The 19,249-nt window shown below is 42.0% G+C and overlaps 1 protein-coding gene across 1 annotated transcript in view; it reads left to right on the top strand.

Annotated features, from left to right (window-relative positions):
* nf2a (NF2, moesin-ezrin-radixin like (MERLIN) tumor suppressor a) overlaps positions 1-3,927 on the top strand; it is a 59,720-nt gene extending 55,793 nt beyond the window's left edge. The window contains exon 16 of the mRNA XM_020475527.2: positions 895-3,927. Within this exon, the coding sequence (XP_020331116.1) occupies positions 895-945 (51 nt within the window). The 3' untranslated portion in view covers positions 946-3,927. The remainder of the gene's footprint in view (positions 1-894) is intronic.
* The last annotated feature ends 15,322 nt before the right edge of the window (positions 3,928-19,249 follow it).

Below are 19,249 nucleotides of genomic sequence, written 5' to 3'. Positions count from 1 at the left end.
GAGAATTGAGTTAAAGTACATGCACAAATCTCAACTTTGGATTCATCCCGTTGTGCTTCAAACCTCCACCACTTGCTGCTCCCTCTGATAATTTGTATTTCAATTTTTATTAGGCTCCCCATTAACCGACTCCAATGGCGACACACAACGAAAAAGACATTACAGACAAAATACTTTACAATTTACAGTACATACACACAAAAAGTAGGTCACATGGGGGAGAGGCATTGTGCCGTGTGGTACTCTCCCGAACTTCTGAGACGGTTTCAAAGTATATAGCAGAGGTAGACTAGAAAGACATGTCAGTCATCGTAACTCCCTTAGATCACAGTCAGAGCTGTGTATTTGACAGGACAAGAAAATCATGCCCATTAAGTGTCCGGCAAGACGACAACGCTCTCTATTCGATTTGTTCTCCCCATAACGTCTTCAAACGTTGAAACTTGTGTTCAACTAAGGAAACCAGGAGTAAACAAGTGTCTAGATTAAGTCAGGATTCTAAACGTGTCAGCGTTCCATAAGGATATGGTCGGGGTTCAATCAAAATAACAAACAAACAATGACTTCAACATCAACGTGTTCCGTCAGAATGCTGGATGTAAACACAGACTGTCAAGAAGGTGAGGTGGTACATGCAAAAGCATTATCCTAGGTGGATCATGTCACCTCACAAACAGCCACATTGCCAGCTAACAAGTCTCTTCTAGTATCGAAAAACCTGTCCAAGTCTGTTTTTGTCAATGGATATGGCACCTTTACAGTCTTTGCCACTTTGAAACTAACTCCAGCTGCTATTTCATGTGTGACGTAGCACTGTTGTACAGCAGTAGAACTGATCCTGTTCAGATGTTTATGGTGTTTTGGAGATCTAATGAATGTATTTTTCTCTTACAGCTAACTCTACAGAGCACCAAGACCAGAGTGGCTTACTTTGAAGAACTATAGATGTCACCAGGGACGTGTGTGTGCGTGCTTGACTGTGTGTGTGCGTGCTTGACTGTGTGTGTGCGTGCTTGACTGTGTGTGTGCGTGCTTGACTGTGTGTGTGCGTGCTTGACTGTGTGTGTGCGTGCTTGACTGTGTGTGTGCGTGCTTGACTGTGTGTGTGCGTGCTTGACTGTGTGTGTGCGTGCTTGACTGTGTGTGTGTGCGTGCTTGACTGTGTGTGTGTGCGTGCTTGACTGTGTGTGTGCGTGCTTGACTGTGTGTGTGCGTGCTTGACTGTGTGTGTGTGCGTGCTTGACTGTGTGTGTGTGCGTGCTTGACTGTGTGTGTGTGTGCGTGCTTGACTGTGTGTGTGTGTGCGTGCTTGACTGTGTGTGTGTGCGTGCTTGACTTGTGTGTGTGTGTGTGTGTGTGTGCGCGTGTGTCTGTTTGCGTGCGAGCGCATCTTATTGCGCCCACGTCCGTGTGCGTGCACACTACAGTATCACTACAGTACATTCTATACTACGTGGCCTTTGGCTCCATTTGCTGGGAGATACTCACCACAACTGTGGTCAAACGATGGACCACTGCCTAGGTCAAAACTAATTTCAGAACTGGAGTTTACATACTGTATAGGCCAAGAGAGACAAATCATGAGTTACACTTTAATTTACATTCCACTACTTCTTACCTGATATTTACCTTAAAATAACCAAACAATACTTACAATAACTATAGTTTGTGTTATTTGTGATACATTGAAACGAACATACTATTCACCATTCACTAGCAGGTAGGTAAAGTATGTTTAATTATGTATCAGTATCCTTACCACTCAAATAAGTGCATAATGAGTATTAACAGGTAAATACCACTGAAAAATTACAGTAAAATATTATCAACTCGTATCACGTCACCTCAAGCCTCTGGCTGCCGTAAGTGAATTTCTGTATAGGTGTTCTCTACTACGAAGGTACCAAGTGCACTATATTCTGTTCTACCCTTTAAAAGCAGAGTGGAATAGCCTTTGAACTCAGACTGGGTGAAGATGAAGGAATGGTAAGAGTATTACAGTACAATAATCCGGTGTACTTCTAGCACAGTTTTCCTGAATCCTGATACTGGGGACGCACAGCGATACACATTTTTGTTGTTTTGCCCTAGCATTAACACACTTCATTCAACTAATCAGCTCCTCATCAATGCTTAGATTAGTTTATTCAGTTGGGATGGGGCAAAAACGAAAATGTGTGGGGTGAACATTTTGAATCCCCATGACCAGGATTGGGAAACACTGATCTAGCCTATCGTTGGTACTTTTGGGAAAAATGTTAGGGTTATGTTTCTTTTTTAGCTCTTTGAGCAAACTTGAGTTTGCATTCCATTCCATTGTATTGATCTAATACAGTGCACTCTGAAACGGTTTGCATATTTTGTTACATTACAGACTTATTCTAAAATATATTAAATCATTTTTTTGCCTCATCAGTCTACACACAATTCCCCATAATGACAGAGAAAACAGGTTTGTATAAATGTTTGCTAATGTAAATAAGGTATTTCTGTGTTTTTATTTGTAAAAGTATTCAGCCTGTTTGCTATGAGACTTGAAATTGAGCTCAGGTGCATCCTGTTTCCGTTGATCATCCTTGAGATGTTTCTACAACTTGGAGTCCACCTGTAGTAAATTCAATTGACTGGACATGATTTGGAAAGGCACACACCTGTCTATATAAGGTCCCTCAGTTGACATTGCATGTCGGAGCAAAAATCAAGCCATGAGGTTGAAGGAATTGTCCGTAGAGCTCAGACACGATTTTGTCGAGGCACCGATCTGGGGAAGGGTACCAAAAAATGTCTAGCATTTAAAGTCCCACAGAACACAGTGCCCTCCATCATTCTTAAATGGAAGAAGTTTGGAACCACCAAGACTTCCTAGAGCTGGCCACCCGGCCAAACTGCGCAATCAGGAGAGAAGGGCCTTGGACAGGGAGGTGACCAAGAACCTGATGGTCACTCTGACAGAGCTCTAGAGTTCCTCAGTGGAGATGGTAAAACCTTCCAGAAGGACAACCATCTCTGGTGAAACTAAACTCTTTGGCCCGAATGCCAAGCGTCACGTCTGCAGGAAACCTGGTAGGTTCCCTACGGTGAAGCATGGTGGTGGCAGCATCATGCTGTGGGGATGCTTTTCAGGGACTGGGAGACTAGTCAGGATCGAGGAGAAACATGAATAGAGCAAAGTACAGAGATCCTTGATGAGAACCTACTCCAGAGCGCTCAGGAACTCAGACTGGGGCGGCGGTTCACCTTCCAACAGGACAATGACCCTAAGAACACAACCCAGACTACGCAGGAGTGGCTTCAGGACAAGTCTCTGAATGTCCTTGAGTGGCCCAGCCACAGCCCGGAATTGAACCTGATCTAACATCTCTGGAGAGACCTGAAAATAGCTGTGCAGTGACGTTCCCCATCCAACCTGACCGAGCTTGAGAGGATCTGCAGAGAAGAATGGGAGAAACTCCCCAAATACAGCTGTGCCAAGCTTGTAGCGTCATACCCAAGAATACTTGAGGCTGTAATCGCTGTCAAAGGTGCTTCAACAAAGTACAAAGAGTAAATGGTCTGAATACGTAGTTCAGTTTTCAAAATTAAATGAATTTCAAAAACATTTGTCAGCATGGGGTATTGTGAGTCGATAGTTTTTCCCCCCTGAACAATTTCAGCCATTTTAGAATAAGGCTGTAACATAACAAAATGTGGAAAAGTCAAGGGGTCTGAATACTTTATGAATGCATTGATGTGTCTTATCTGTGAAAAGTTTATTTTCTTGTTGGCATTAAATGAGGACAGTGTTTTTATTTTTGAAATACTATTATTTTGTGTGTGTTGTAAGGTGCCTTTTTAAACACTATACTATTTTATAGAAAAACTGTATGTTTGAACTGATCATTTGTGAAAAATAATAAAAATGTAAGCAAACATTTTTTTCAAGAATGACCAAGGTTGTATGAAGCCTTATTTTGTCAATGACTAACAACCGTAACCTGCTAAAACTGTCTTCTTCCCCTCTGCACACAATGGAGAAAATGTTATCCACGCCACTCTGAAAATAACATTATACTTTTGGAATGAATCAAATGTTATGTAACAACCTCCCACACACCCAGTTAGACATATTTAAAAAAGAAACAGATTCTCCAAATATGTAGTTAGTAGCAGTCAGCTCAGATCACATAATGAGGACTGAAGGTCTGAAGTGTGTGTGTGTTTGCACCAGTGGTGGAAGAACTACTACTAAATTGTCATATCTTAGTAGAAATGACTCAAGTAAAAGTTACCCAGTAAAATACTACTTGAGTAAAAGTATCAGGTTTTACTTAAGTACAGTGGTGGAAAAAAGTACTCTGTTGTCAAACTTGAGTAAAAGTGAAAAGTTCAAGTAATCCGATGTAATTAACAAACGCTGTGTTTGTGTTTAGTAACTCCGCCAGATCATTGGCTGATATATTGATAGGCCCATGAATTGTACCATACTACTGTCCTGCCTGAGCATTCAACATTAACCAGTGTTTTTGGGTGTCAGGGAAAATGTATGGGAGTAAAAAAGGTATATATTTTATTTTGAAATGTAGTGGAGTAAAAGTTGTACAAAGTAATTATGTTAAAGTAAAGACTTAAGTATTTTTACTTAGTTACTTTACACCACTGGTGTGCACGTGCCTGTGGGATGTAGGTTTTTGTGTGTGTACGCATGTGTTTGTGCATCTCTGTGTGTGTGAGTGTCTCCACGCACGTGTGCGAGCTGAATGCACACTGAGGGTGAGTGTGATGTCCTGTAACTGTTCCATAATTCCATCCTACTGTCACAAACTATGTCTTCAGCCAGCCTGTGTTCAAGCCGGTCACCCTGCCTGCTGAAGCAGATAGTAACAGAGGTCTGTGAGTCCTTGCCAGCAACCTATCAAGCTTTTGTGTCCAACAGCACGCATTCTCACAAGTGGACTGAGGGCCAAGAATACATCCTCCCCACCCTGAATGTCACTGATGCGGGTGAGGTGCAGGAGGGTAGGGGCTGCTGTTGTCATACAAGACCCCAGAATTGAAGGAGTTCAAGGCAGTTGGAAAGAAGGCGATGTGCACAACGGGTGTGAAATTGTCAGATGTGCGTTCTCTGAAGGGTGTGAAGTCGTCATGGTGTAGAGTTGTTTTATATCACTCACTTATACAGTTCAAGTCGGAAGTTTACATACACCTTATCCAAATACATTTAAACTCAGTTTAAACTCCCCCCCAGAAATTCCTGTCTTAGGTCAGTTAGGATCACCACTTTATTTTAAGAAAGTGAAATGCCAGAATAATAGTAAAGAGAGATTTATTTCAGATTTTATTGCTTTCATCACATTTCCAGTGGGTCAGAAGTTTACATACACTCAATTAGTATTTGGTAGCATTGCCTTTAAATTGTTTAACTTGGGTCGAACGTTTCAGGTAGCCTTCCACCATCTTCCCACAATAAGTTGGGTGAATTTTGGCCCATTCCTCCTGACAGCTGGTGTAATTGAGTCAGGTTTGTAGGCCTCCTTGCTCGCACACACTTTTTCAGTTCTGCCCACAAATGTTCTATAGGATTGAGGTCAGGGCTTTGTGATGGCCATTCCAATACCTTGACTTAATAATAATCATTGGAAAAATTACTTGTGTCATGCACAAAGTAGATGTCCTAACCGACTAACTTCAAACGTTTGGACACACCTATTAATTCAAGGGTTTTTCTTTTCTTTTTTTTTTTACTATTTTCTACTTTATAGAATAACTTTGAAGACATCAAACCTATGAAATAACATAAATCGGATCATGTAGTAACCAAAAAAGTGTTAAACAATTCAAAATATATTTTATATACAGTGCCTTGCGAAAGTATTCGGCCCCCTTGAACTTTGCGACCTTTTGCCACATTTCAGGCTTCAAACATAAAGATATAAAATGTATTTTTTTGTGAAGAATCAACAACAAGTGGTACACAATTATGAAGTGGAACGACATTTATTGGATATTTCAAACTTTTTTAACAAATCAAAAACTGAAAAATTGGCCGTGCAAAATTATTCAGCCCCCTTAAGTTAATACTTTGTAGCGCCACCTTTTGCTGCGATTACAGCTGTAAGTCGCTTGGGGTATGTCTCTATCAGTTTTGCACATCGAGAGACTGAATTTTTTTCCCATTCCTCCTTGCAAAACAGCTCGAGCTCAGTGAGGTTGGATGGAGAGCATTTGTGAACAGCAGTTTTCAGTTCTTTCCACAGATTCTCGATTGGATTCAGGTCTGGACTTTGACTTGGCCATTCTAACACCTGGATATGTTTATTTTTGAACCATTCCATTGTAGATTTTGCTTTATGTTTTGGATCATTGTCTTGTTGGAAGACAAATCGCCGTCCCAGTCTCAGGTCTTTTGCAGACTCTCAGGTTTTCTTCCAGAATGGTCCTGTATTTGGCTCCATCCATCTTCCCATCAATTTTAACCATCTTCCCTGTCCCTGCTGAAGAAAAGCAGGCCCAAACCATGATGCTGCCACCACCATGTTTGACAGTGGGGATGGTGTGTTCAGGGTGATGAGCTGTGTTGCTTTTACGCCAAACATAACGTTTTGCATTGTTGCCAAAAAGTTCAATTTTGGTTTCATCTGACCAGAGCACCTTCTTCCACATGTTTGGTGTGTCTCCCAGGTGGCTTGTGGCAAACTTTAAACAACACTTTTTATGGATATCTTTAAGAAATGGCTTTCTTCTTGCCACTCTTCCATAAAGGCCAGATTTGTGCAATATACGACTGATTGTTGTCCTATGGACAGAGTCTCCCACCTCAGCTGTAGATCTCTGCAGTTCATCCAGAGTGATCATGGGCCTCTTGGCTGCATCTCTGATCAGTCTTCTCCTTGTATGAGCTGAAAGTTTAGAGGGACGGCCAGGTCTTGGTAGATTTGCAGTGGTCTGATACTCCTTCCATTTCAATATTATCGCTTGCACAGTGCTCCTTGGGATGCTTAAAGCTTGGGAAATCTTTTTGTATCCAAATCCGTCTTTAAACTTCTTCACAACAGTATCTCGGACCTGCCTGGTGTGTTCCTTGTTCTTCATGATGCTCTCTGCGCTTTTAACGGACCTCTGAGACTATCACAGTGCAGGTGCATTTATACAGAGACTTGATTACACACAGGTGGATTGTATTTATCATCATTAGTCATTTAGGTCAACATTGGATCATTCAGAGATCCTCACTGAACTTCTGGAGAGAGTTTGTTGCACTGAAAGTAAAGGGGCTGAATAATTTTGCACGCCCAATTTTTTTAGTTTTTGATTTGTTAAAAAAGTTTGAAATATCCAATAAATGTCGTTCCACTTCATCATTGTGTCCCACTTGTTGTTGATTCTTCACAAAAAAATACAGTTTTATATCTTTATGTTTGAAGCCTGAAATGTGGCAAAAGGTCGCAAAGTTCAATGGGGCCGAATACTTTCGCAAGGCACTGTATATTCAAAGTAGCCACCCTTTGCCTTGATGACAGCTTTGTGTACTGTTGGCATTCTCTCAACCAGATTCTTGAGATAGTCTCCTGGAATGCATAACAATTAACAGGAGTGCCCTGTTAAAAGCTCATTTGTGGATTTTCATTCCTTAATGCGTTTGAGCCAATCAGTTGTTTGACAAGGTAGGGGTGGTATACAGAAGATAGCCCTATTTGGTCGAAGACCAAGTCCATATAATGGCAAGAACAGCTCAAATAAGCAAAGTAATGATGGACTGTCGTTTCTCTTTAAGACATGAAGGTCAGTCAATACAGAAAAGTTCAAGAACTTTGAAAGTTTCTTCAAGCGCTATGATGAAACTGGCTCTCATGAGGACCGCCACAGGAAAGGAAAACCTAGAGTTACTTCTGCTGCAGAGGATAAGTTCGTTAGAGATACCAGCCTCAAATTACAGCCCAAATAAACGCTTCACAAATTTAAAGTAACAGACACATCTCAACATCAACTGTTCAGAGGAGACTGCGTTAATCAGGCCTTCATGGTTGAATTGCTGCAAAGAAACCACCACTAAGGGATAGCAATAATAAGAAGAGACTTGCTTGGGCCAAGGAACATGAGCAATGGAAATTAGACCCGTGGAAATCTGGCCTTTGGTCTGATTTTGGGTTCCAGCTGCCGTGTCTTTGTGAGACGCAGAGTAAATGATCGAATGATCTCTGCATGTGTGGTTCCCACTGTCAAGCATGGAGGAGGAGGTGTGATGGTATGGGGTTGCTTTGCTGGTGACACTATCAATGATTTCTTTGGAATTCAAGGCAAACTTAACCAGTATGGCTACCACAGAATTCTGCAGCGATATGTCATCCTATCTGGTTTGCGCTTAGTAGCACTATAATTTGTTTTTCAACAGGACAATGACTAAACACCTCCAGGCTGTGTAATGGCTATTTGACCAAGAAGGAGAGTGATGGAGTTCTACATCAGATGACCTGGCCTCCAAAATCACCCAACCTCAACCCAATTGAGATGGTTTGGGATAAGTTGGACCGCAGAGTGAGCGAAAAGCAGCCAACAAGTGCTCCGCATATGTGGGAACTCCTTCAAGACTGTTAGAAAAGCATTTCAGGTGAAGCTGGTTGAGAGAATTCCAAGAGTGTGCATAGCTGTCATCAAGGAAAAGGGTGGCTGCTTTGAAGAATCTGAAATATTTGTTTGACACTTTTTTGGTTACTACATGATTCCATATGTGTTATTTCATAGTTTTAATGGCTTCACTGTTATTCTACAATCTAGAAAAACGTTTTTTTTATTTTTATAATCTAAATTTGCAAAAAAAAGTGCTTTGTCATTATGGGGTGTGTAGATAGCTGAGGAAAAAATAATTTTGGAATAAGCCTGTAATGTAACAACATTTGGAAAAAGTCAAGTGGTCTGAATACTTTCCGAAGGCACTGTATCTATTTAATGCCTCTCTTTCTCTGTCTTACTGTTCCTCTTTCTCTTCTCTCTCTCTCTCTGTTTGCAATTACAGACGGCTGTTGCAGCTGTGCTGTGTAGTGAGCAAACTCATCATTATCATTATCTATCAGCCATCATCTCCCTCTCTCTATCCCTGTCATCTTCTCTTCCCCCAGCCCCATAAAATGTGCAGCTGTTGCTAGAAAGCTGTTTATGGGTTTCCACTGTGTTAGAATGCTAATGAGTGCTCAACGTTGAGAGTCACTAACGAGAAGCCAATAGTAAATTATTAACGATGAGATTATTATTTGGGACAGGGTGGGTGAGGGAGGCTGGACATAATGATGTTCTTACAATTCTTCATTATCTATACAGATCTTTGGGCTCTGCCCGTGTACTGATGCATTTCTTGTTTGTTACCCGCAAATTAGTTCCTTTTCTTTACACATCCTCCTCTCTCTCTGCAGTAATCTCCTCCATCTCAGAGTGTCGTGACAGATTGCTGTTGCCTGAATGTCGTCTATTAGTCAGACTAACGAAGTCGTCCAGTGGGCCCCAGGGGGATTTCAGTCTGTTTTTAAACCCAAATAATAGTAGGATAAAAAAAAAGTACCTCAAAACGAACTGCATGTCCGGAGGGCATTAATTAGATGGCAAGACAAATCTTTTTATTTTCTACTCTTGCCCTGTTTTACTGACCCAGTTTTAAGCTTACTAGTCTGTTGTGTTGAGGCGCAATTGAGAGACTGTGAAGGGACATGGAGGAGGAGGGAGATATGCATAGTTTATCTGCCAGAAGCCGCCTCCTCTCCTGGGGTGCATCTAAATAGTATCAGGGTCTTCCTCTTCTCGTCTTCTCTCCTCCATCTGATTCTGCACTGACTGGACAGGTAAAAGACATGTCCTGGTACACCAATGCCATGGTTACTGTATACAGTGGGGCAAAAAAGTATTTAGTCAGCCACCAATTGTGCAAGTTCTCCCACTTAAAAAGATGAGAGAGGCCTGCAATTTTCATCATAGGTACACTTCAACTATGCCAGACAAAATGAGGAAAAAAATCCAGAAAATCACATTGTAGGATTTTTTATCGATTTATTTGCAAATTATGGTATTTGGTCACCTACAAACAAGCAAGATTTCTGGCTCTCACAGACCTGTAACTTCTTCTTTAAGAGGCTCCTCTGTCCTCCACTCGTTACCTGTATTAATGCCACCTGTTTGAACTTGTTATCAGTATAAAAGACACCTGTCCACAACCTCAAACAGTCACACTCCAACCTCCACTATGACCAAGACCAAAGAGCTGTCAAAGGACACCATAAATAAAATTGTAGACCTGCACCAGGCTGGGAAGATTGAATCTGCAATAGGTAAGCAGCTTGGTTTGAATAAATCAATTGTGGGAGCAATTATTAGGAAATGGAAGACATACAAGACCACTGATAATCTCCCTCGATCTGGGGCTCCACGCAAGATCTCACCCCGTGGGGTCAAAATGATCTCAAGAACAGTGAGCAAAAATCCCAGAACCACACGAGGGGACCTAGTGAATGACCTGCAGAGAGCTGGGACCAAAGTAACAAAGCCTACCATCAGTAACACACTACGCCGCCAGGGACTCAAATCCTGCAGTGCCAGATGTGTCCCCCTGCTTAAGCCAGTACATGTCCAGGCCCGTCTGAAGTTTGCTAGAGAGCATTTGGATGATCCAGAAGAAGATTGGGAGAATGTCATATGGTCAGATGAAACCAAAATTTAACTTTTTGGTAAAAACTCAACTCGTCGTGTTTGGAGGACGAAGAATGCCGAGTTGCATCCAAAGAACACCATACCTACTGTGAAGCATGGGGGTGGAAACATCATGCTTTGGGGCTGTTTTTCTGCAAAGGGACCAGGACGACTGATCCGTGTAAAGGAAAGAATGAATGGGGCCATGTATCGTGAGATTTTGAGTGAAAACCTCCTTCCATCAGCAAGGGCATTGAAGATGAAACATGGCTGGGTCTTTCAGCATGACAATGATCCCAAACACACCGCCCAGGTAACGAAGGAGTGGCTTCGTATGAAGCTTTTCAAGGTCCTGGAGTAGCCTAGCCAGTCACCAGATCTCAACCCCATAGAAAATCTTTGGAGGGAGTTGAAAGTCTGTGTTGCCCAGCAACAGCCACAAAACATCATTGCTCTAGAGGAGATCTGCATGGAGGAATGGGCCAAAATACCAACAACAGTGTGTGAAAACCTTGTGAGGACTTACAGAAAACGTTTGACCTTTGTCATTGCCAACAAAGGGTATATAACAAAGTATTGAGATAAACTTTTGTTATTGACCAAATACTTATTTTCCACCATAATTTAAAAATAAATTCATAAAAAATCCTACAATGTGATTTTCTGGATTTTTTTTCTCATTTTGTCTGTCATAGTTGAAGTGTACCTATGATGAAAATTACAGGCCCCTCTCATCTTTTTAAGTGGGAGAACTTGCACAATTGGTGGCTGACTAAATACTTTTCTGCCCCACTGTATGCTGTAATAGAAATAAGGCCATGGTCATGAATAAATGGCACTGATCGCCACTGATTCACACCAAAGTAAACAAGACAAAACAGTACAGATAAACTGGTAAAAATGGTGAGCAAGTGAGGTTGGAAAATATACAAATGTAAGTACAAACAGTACAATCAGTTAAACAGAGCTCCAAGGCCCATCCATGGCTGCGCCCCTGCCCAGTCATGTGAAATCCATAGATTAGGGCCTAATACATTTAATTTAATTTAATATTTGATATTGTTACATGTTGTGTATACATTTTTGTTCAGTATACATGATATACTCAGTATACAATAAAAAACATGTTGAGATACACCCAAAAGAGGGGAGGCCCATAGTTGAGCTCTCTGGACTATGGCTCTGTTGGCAAGTCAGGACCGGGACCCAGCAGCTGTAAAGTGGTACACAAGGGAGCAGAGGTAGTACCGGAGAGGTAGGAGGAGCAGGACAGGGAAGTAATTGGTACCTCTGTTGTTTGTATTCTGTACACCAGAGCTGTGAGACACGCCAGATGCTCTCTTTGCTCTGCTTTCCTTTCTATTGATTGTATCCCAAAAGACATGGCTTTGTCTGTTTGGAAACGGTGACAGACATGGTCAATCCTCAAGAAACGGAACCACATCCTCAAGTTTTGTGCGACACACACATTCCAGCAATTTGGCTTCAGTCTCTGATGCAGAGAGTTCATTTAAAGTGCTACGATGGAAATCTTTAGAGATGATTTGTTTGATACATTTTGGAATTATGTCAGGAAACATAGAACATCCGAAGAAGTTCTCGTCCAAGTGAACCAGCTTGTTGTATTTGTAGTGTTTGTGATTTGGGTACAGTGTAGTACTATCTACATAACTGCCGGATATAGTGGCAGAATGCACTACAGAAGGCAGTGCTGGTCCAGTAATATAATTTTACTGTTCAGTGTTCATTCACTGGCCCATGCCTCCTTCCATACGGCTCTCCCTATAACAATAGAATGATGGCACGCTTCCTGTTTAACATTAATAACACAAACACACATACATATAGAGAAGGGGTTCTTCCTCACAGGCGCTCTGAACAGCTGAGGAAACAGAACTCAAATTCAGCTAAAAGCTACATGTTGCTTCTTTTCCATGCCGTTTCCTGTCCAAAAATCCATATTTTCAAGCCTGGACTATTTCTTTCTTTCTTTCTTTCTTTCTTTCTTTCTTTCTTTCTTTCACTCACTCACTCACTCACTCACTCACTCACTCACTCACTCACTCACTCACTCACTCACTCACTCACTCACTCACTCACTCACTCACTCACTCACTCACTCACTCACTCACTCACTCACTCACACTCTTAACATTTCACTGCCTCTCTCTCATTCCCCCTCTCGAATCTCCTTCCACCTCTCCATTTTTTTGCTCTTGTTCCCTCTATTCTTCTCTCTCCCCCAGTCTGTTGTGGATTAGTGACCTATTTATCATTCAAGGCTCTAACTTTCTCTGCCTCGTCACACTGCTTTCTTCTTCTTTCTTTTCTCTGCTGATGCCATTCGCTGGCTCGTCCCCGCTGCTGAGTCAATGTAGCCACTTAATTTATCCACTGTCTCTCTTCCTGTGTGAGTGTCAGTCTTTCTGCCTTGCAGAGTCCCGTCTTTTATTGTGCTTAGGCAGAGTTGAATAGCTAGAGGTAGAGAGCGTTATGCATGTGTCTGGGACAGTGCTGGGTTTCTTTTATTAATCACACACCCTGTCATCGTGGAGTATTACATACACACATGAAAGACCAATGAGACTAAATAACCCAGCTAGGTATGGAGGGGTGTAGCATCGTGCAGTGAAACAAACTGTATGAAAGTAACCATGGACTACATGTTTGGCTGTTTATACAATTCACACTTAGTTGGTAGTGTGGTTGTTTGGTTGGTTTTAGTTTGTTGGTTGAGGACAGTTTGTTAGTCTAGTTTGTGCATGGACTATAGATCTGATGTTGTTTGTGTGTTTGCATTGACTAAGTTTTTGTTAGTCCTTTCATGTCTCAAGCCACTGGCTCTCTCCAGGGCCTGTAATAACCTGTTTGCCTGTTTGTGAGTGTGTTTATTTATTGTGTGTGTGTGTGTGTATCTGCAGCCCTGTCAAAGCATCACAAAACACAGCAACACACTCTGGAGTAAAACACTGAATTCCAGTACACAGTCATCTCCACTGCTTTGATGTGTGTGTGTATCAGTGTATGATGTGTATATTGAGGACAGGACTCTGTTTACTATGCATTAGGGTGATTATGGACATTCTGATTTTTGTATCTTCCAGACCTGGGTTCAAATAGTATTAGATCAAATCGTATTATTTCATTTAGCTGTGCTATAGTTCAGTTCACTTTTGACTAACAACCGTTTTGCTGTTAGGGAAGATTTATCTGTTTTTGTGCGGCAGCCGATAATCATAATTGCCATTTGACATCAGATGTGTTAGGTGAAAGCAGAACAAATCTCAAGGTCGAAGAATGGTCAGAATGCCATCTCCCTTTTGTGACACCTTTGATTTCCTGTGGGAGCAACCAGCACTTTTTAAAGGAGACAGGCTTCACCCTATCTGTAAGGGATCAAGGATTGTGTCCAGCAACATCGTGAACTATTTTAGAAACTGACAGATAGGGACTGGTAGTGCTCCAGTTCTCCCTGCCAGAATAAGCAACAGAGGACTTGGGAAGCATATCAACTGCTGTAGAAATGGCACTATGGTTATTGTGAGTAACCTAATTTATTTTCCTCTAACTCCGCCTTCAAGTGAGTTTATACAAACTGTCATACCCTACCATTCTAGATTAGAGAATGTGAGAAAACGAGATTGTAACGTTAATAACTTGGTTGTTATTCCATTGTTTACCTGAAGGCAGATGCTCCAGGGGCAGAGTGGCCCACACTCATTGAATATGGCGCTTTTAAATGACCTCATTGCTGAGTGCAAAGTTGATTGCACGTTTCTCATTGAAACATGGCTGTCTTCAGTCTGTAGTGTCGCTCTTATTGAAGCCACCCTCCCTGACTACAGCTTTTCATACTCTATAAGCAAAGGGGAAAAGGGTGTGGGGACAGCCTCTATTTTTACTAGTGCTCTCAGCTGTAAGGACATTTATTTTGACACCTTTGGGTCTTTTGAGCATCATGCTATACTGTTTAAATGTCAGACACCAGTGTTGGCTATAACCATTGTATAGTGGTTTCATGGTGGGTTGTATGGTGGATGGACGGTATGTGCCTGCAAGGTTTCTTTGTTTTCTGGCTGCTAGCACCACAGACAACAATGTGACATATTCTCCAGAGGCAGGACCATGGACAGCTCAGGGAAAAATGTCTAGACTGCAGCAGAACAGCCACACCTGTCTCCAGTTGTAATCAGAGCCAAACTGCAGAAACCAATCAGGGCCTCTTCTTAACCCAGGAGCAGGTTTTCATTTTTTGTCTTTTCTTTGACCCCGGCAGGTGAAGAAGTATGGGGTTATTGGGGAGACCGAGCATATGGTGGAGAAGGAGTTTTAACGTAAGAAAGGAACTTATGATTTCAACAAGAATTGAACCTTCAAATACCAAGATTGGAGGACCTTCCACTGGTGATTAAGTGTTTGATTTGAGTTTTGTATATCAGGAACGCTGATGAAACCTGATAGTAATAAACTGGTTTAACCCTTCACATGGACTGGTCATGGGTGTTTTGTATGTGTAAATGCTGCCGTACAAAGATCTTGGGCCCGAAACCACCACATAGGTGGAGAACGTGGGCAAGACAGTGAGGATACACCATTTTGGGGGGGGGGGGGGTTGTTTTAAGGACAGACAACCATGGAAGATCTGTTGAAGCAATTAGTGACTTCCAATAACATGCAACAAGAAGCCAATCGTCAGCAAGTGTCACGATCGTCACAAAGAGTGGACCAAAATGCAGCGTGGTATGTTTCCATCCTTTTTATTTGGAAGAGAACTCAAATAACAAAAACAATAAAGCGAACAAACGAAACGTGAAGCTCAGAGTAATGCTCACAGGCAACTATGCCTAGACATAGTCAAGATCCCACAAATCACAATGGGGAAATGGCTACCTAAATATGATCCCCAATCAGAGACAACGATAAACAGCTGCCTCTGATTGGGAACCATACCAGGCCAACATAGACATATAATTCCCCTAGATAACCCACCCTTAATCACACCCTGACCTAACCAACATAGAGAATAAACAGCTCTCTATGGTCAGGGTGTGACAGTAAGCAGAAACCAATTGCTAGTAGAGGAACAAAGGAAGTGTCAACTGCAGGTGAATATGGACGTGCAAAAGTTAACTGCTGAAATCACTGCAGTGAAAATTGCTCAACAGACCGCTGGTCTACCTATCGTGGCCACTCGGTATCTGCAGAAAATGATGCCGAATGATGATGTTGAGGCTTTCCTAAAGACATTTTGGTGCACGGCAGAACGTGAGGCATGGCCACAGATAAAATGGGCAGAAATACTCGGCTCCATTTCTTTGTGGGGATGCACAACAGGTGTGGTCTGATCTGGAGGCAACAGAAGCCAATGACTATGACACACTGAAGAAGGAAATATTAGCATGGTTGGGAGTCATTGTCTCTTTGAGGGTCCAGCGGTTCCATACTTGGATGTATCAACACGAGAAGGCACCCAGTTCACAGACGTTTGACCTGGTTCCCCTAGCAAAAAAATGGCTAGAGCCCAGAAGCCTCAGTACTGGGGACATTGTGGAAAGAACATTGATTGACCACTACATCCGGGCCTTACCTTACGAGCTAAAGAAGGTTGTCAGCTAGGGCAGTCCCAAAAAACAGGGGATGGAGTGGTGGACCTTGTTCAGAGATGTCGAGCAACTGACAAACTGCTCAAATCCAGTCGTCTTGACAGAACCACACAGGAAAAGGGAGGCCTCAAAGAAGGAGGATGCATGACATCTCTACTGCAGACTCCCCGGGTTTGGAAAGGAAGAATCCAAAGAGTGGATGGGGAACATGGGCGCCAGGATCAGGGTTTCCAACCTGAAGCAAAGACGAGGAATAGAGGGGTTGATACTGACACCCGGGTGTGCTACCGCTGTGGCGAACTAGGACACATCGCATGGCACTGTCACAAGAAGGAGGAACCCATGCAGGTCGACATTTCCAATCTACACCACTGCCATATCATTTCGGTCCAAGCCCCCCGCCACCCACCACACCTCAGTCTGGTACAGGTGTCGAGGGAAAGAAGTATATACTCTGCTAGACTCCGGGAGCATGGTCTCCCTCATCAGGCCATCACTATTAACCCAGCAGCAGAGGACTGCCGCTGCAACCAGGGACATCGCCTGTGTACACGGGGACATCAAAACTTACCCAACCGCAGATGTAGAGGTTAACACCACCAGAGGGCGGTTCAGAGGTAACCTAGGGTTGATTGAGATATTTTTAAGAATTGTGGAAAGAATTACAGTACAATGGAGATGGCTGTGCCAGTAATAGGGCAAGTCAGGTATCATTTACATTCTCCAGTGAAAAGAAAATGAAACCACTACAAAATAACTCCCTGACCTATGAAAGGAAAATTAACGAATTAGTACTTACCTTCCTGACTCCCGTAGCCGACACTCGAGTTCTCCTGGGAGAAGAAGGGGAAGGAGACCCAGTGGGGATATATGGGTCAGAAATGGGAGAAGAGGAGGTACGGGAAGTGAGGGGCCTTTTCCTCCCGAGTTAACACAGTTTAAGGGAAGGTTTGGTACTGCTCAGCTAGAAGACTCCACACTACAGAACGCCAGACAGAATGTCAAGGTAATAGATGGTGTACCTATAAATCCTGATAATGTATTCACCTTCTCCATTTTTCCATGAGGAACAATCTCTTATACCAGGTGGAGAGTTTGGAAAGTAAAGGAGATATTTGTTTCTCATGGGCTAGAATGCACCCTTATCTCCTTTAGGAAGTAAGGTAGTCTACCCTTGCTTCCAATAAACAAAAGTGAAAAGACAATGCACACATTGAATCAGTTCTTCAGTTGATATAAGAAACATACTGTAAGGTTATGTTATTGATGCTAAGTGAAGAGATTTACTTACCAGTTACAATGAGAATGGCTACTGTTGTTGTTGTTGTAATACTCATACAGTCGGTGTTAAATCTGAAAATGTTAAACTAACTGAGAGTTAGTTCAGATTTATGGGGGGAGGAGTGTTATAGAGTGATAAATTATGCTGGGTTATCTAACCAATGGGCGGCGCTATCACCGGTCAGAGGTTGGTAACTGTTCTGTGAGCAACAGAGAGAGTTAGTTGAGTATTGGTCTCCATGATAGATAGTGATGTAAATCAGTTCCTAATAAATGACAAGTAAAGATTACATCCTGTGTCCATCCTGTGCAATAAAATGCAAATGAATTATTTAAAAATCATACAATGTGATTATCTGGATTTTTGTTTTAGATTCCGTCTCACACAGTTGAAGTGTACCTATGATAAAAATTACAGACCTCTACATGCTTTGTAAGTGGGAAAACCTGCAAAATCGGCAGTGTATCAAATACTGTGTTTTGGGGCCATTTTCAACTCATACTATGGATTTTACCCAAGAGGCTATAATATTTTCCTATTCCCATGAAGAGGGTCAAAGGATTATTACCACTACCTCATTGCTAGATAAGATGACAGCCACAGAGAATACTGGAATGGACTTAACCTCTGCGCACAGAACCCAGAATTCGACAACATACGGTGATCGCTACATAAATAGTCATATTAAACATTCATGAAAATACAAGTGTCTCACGTGTTTCGAAAGCCTAGAATCTTGCTTATCCAACTGCGTTGTCAGATTTTAAAAAGAATTTACTGCGAAAGAATACAATGCGATTATCTGAGGATAGAGCCCCATAAAAAACAACTATTTCAACCAGCACATGCGTAACAAAATCACAAACTGCAATAAAATAAATTGTTTACCTTTGACAATCTTCTTCTGTTTGCAATCCCAATGGTCATTGTTACACAATGAATGGTCTTTTGTTTGATAAAATCCATTTTTATAGCCTAACACGAAACATTTTGTGAACCGCTTGTGTCGTGAATTCCGTCTCATTCCATTTTCGCCGACACATTCGATGTTAATACACACACGAAAGGTGACTTTTCCAGTCATGTTTGGTTTCATTGCAATCAACTGGTTTGTTTGTAACACAACCAAACGTGATGGGTCATTTCGCGGGACATATTGACTGAAAGAAACCGATTTGAAGACAACAAGTAATGACATCATTGTGCACCAATGATATGACCGCTGTTTTGTTGATTGACTGCATTTTAACCAAATGACCACTGATCGTCTTGAAATCTAGCTGGGTAGATAGCCAATGAGCTGAGGTAAACGGCAATATGTAATGTTTATGTGTTGGAAGACCAACCCATGTAGTAAACTCCAGCGTAAAGAGGGTCATTCGCCATTGAAGTTTCATACCGGAAGGAGCAACACATGTTACGCACAGTGTTGTTTTGCGAAAGCGTGTCTTCAGCTGTTTATATATCAATCAGTATGGCGACTAAGTCAGGGAAATCCAAGTCTAGATATACAGATGTACTGTCACGTTCTGACCTTTATTTCCTTTGTTTTGTCATTATTTAGTATGGTCAGGGCGTGAGTTGGGGTGGGCAGTCTATGTTTGTTTTTCTATGATTTTGGTATTTCTATGTTTCGGCCTAGTATGGTTCTCAATCAGAGGCAGGTGTCATTAGTTATCTCTGATTGAGAATCATACTTAGGTAGCCTGGGTTGCAC

Source organism: Oncorhynchus kisutch, linkage group LG3, assembly GCF_002021735.2.
Source record: "Oncorhynchus kisutch isolate 150728-3 linkage group LG3, Okis_V2, whole genome shotgun sequence".
NCBI classification, from domain to species: domain Eukaryota; kingdom Metazoa; phylum Chordata; class Actinopteri; order Salmoniformes; family Salmonidae; genus Oncorhynchus; species Oncorhynchus kisutch.
Note: the sequence above shows the minus strand (reverse complement) of the source record. Positions and strands in the feature narration are given on the sequence as shown.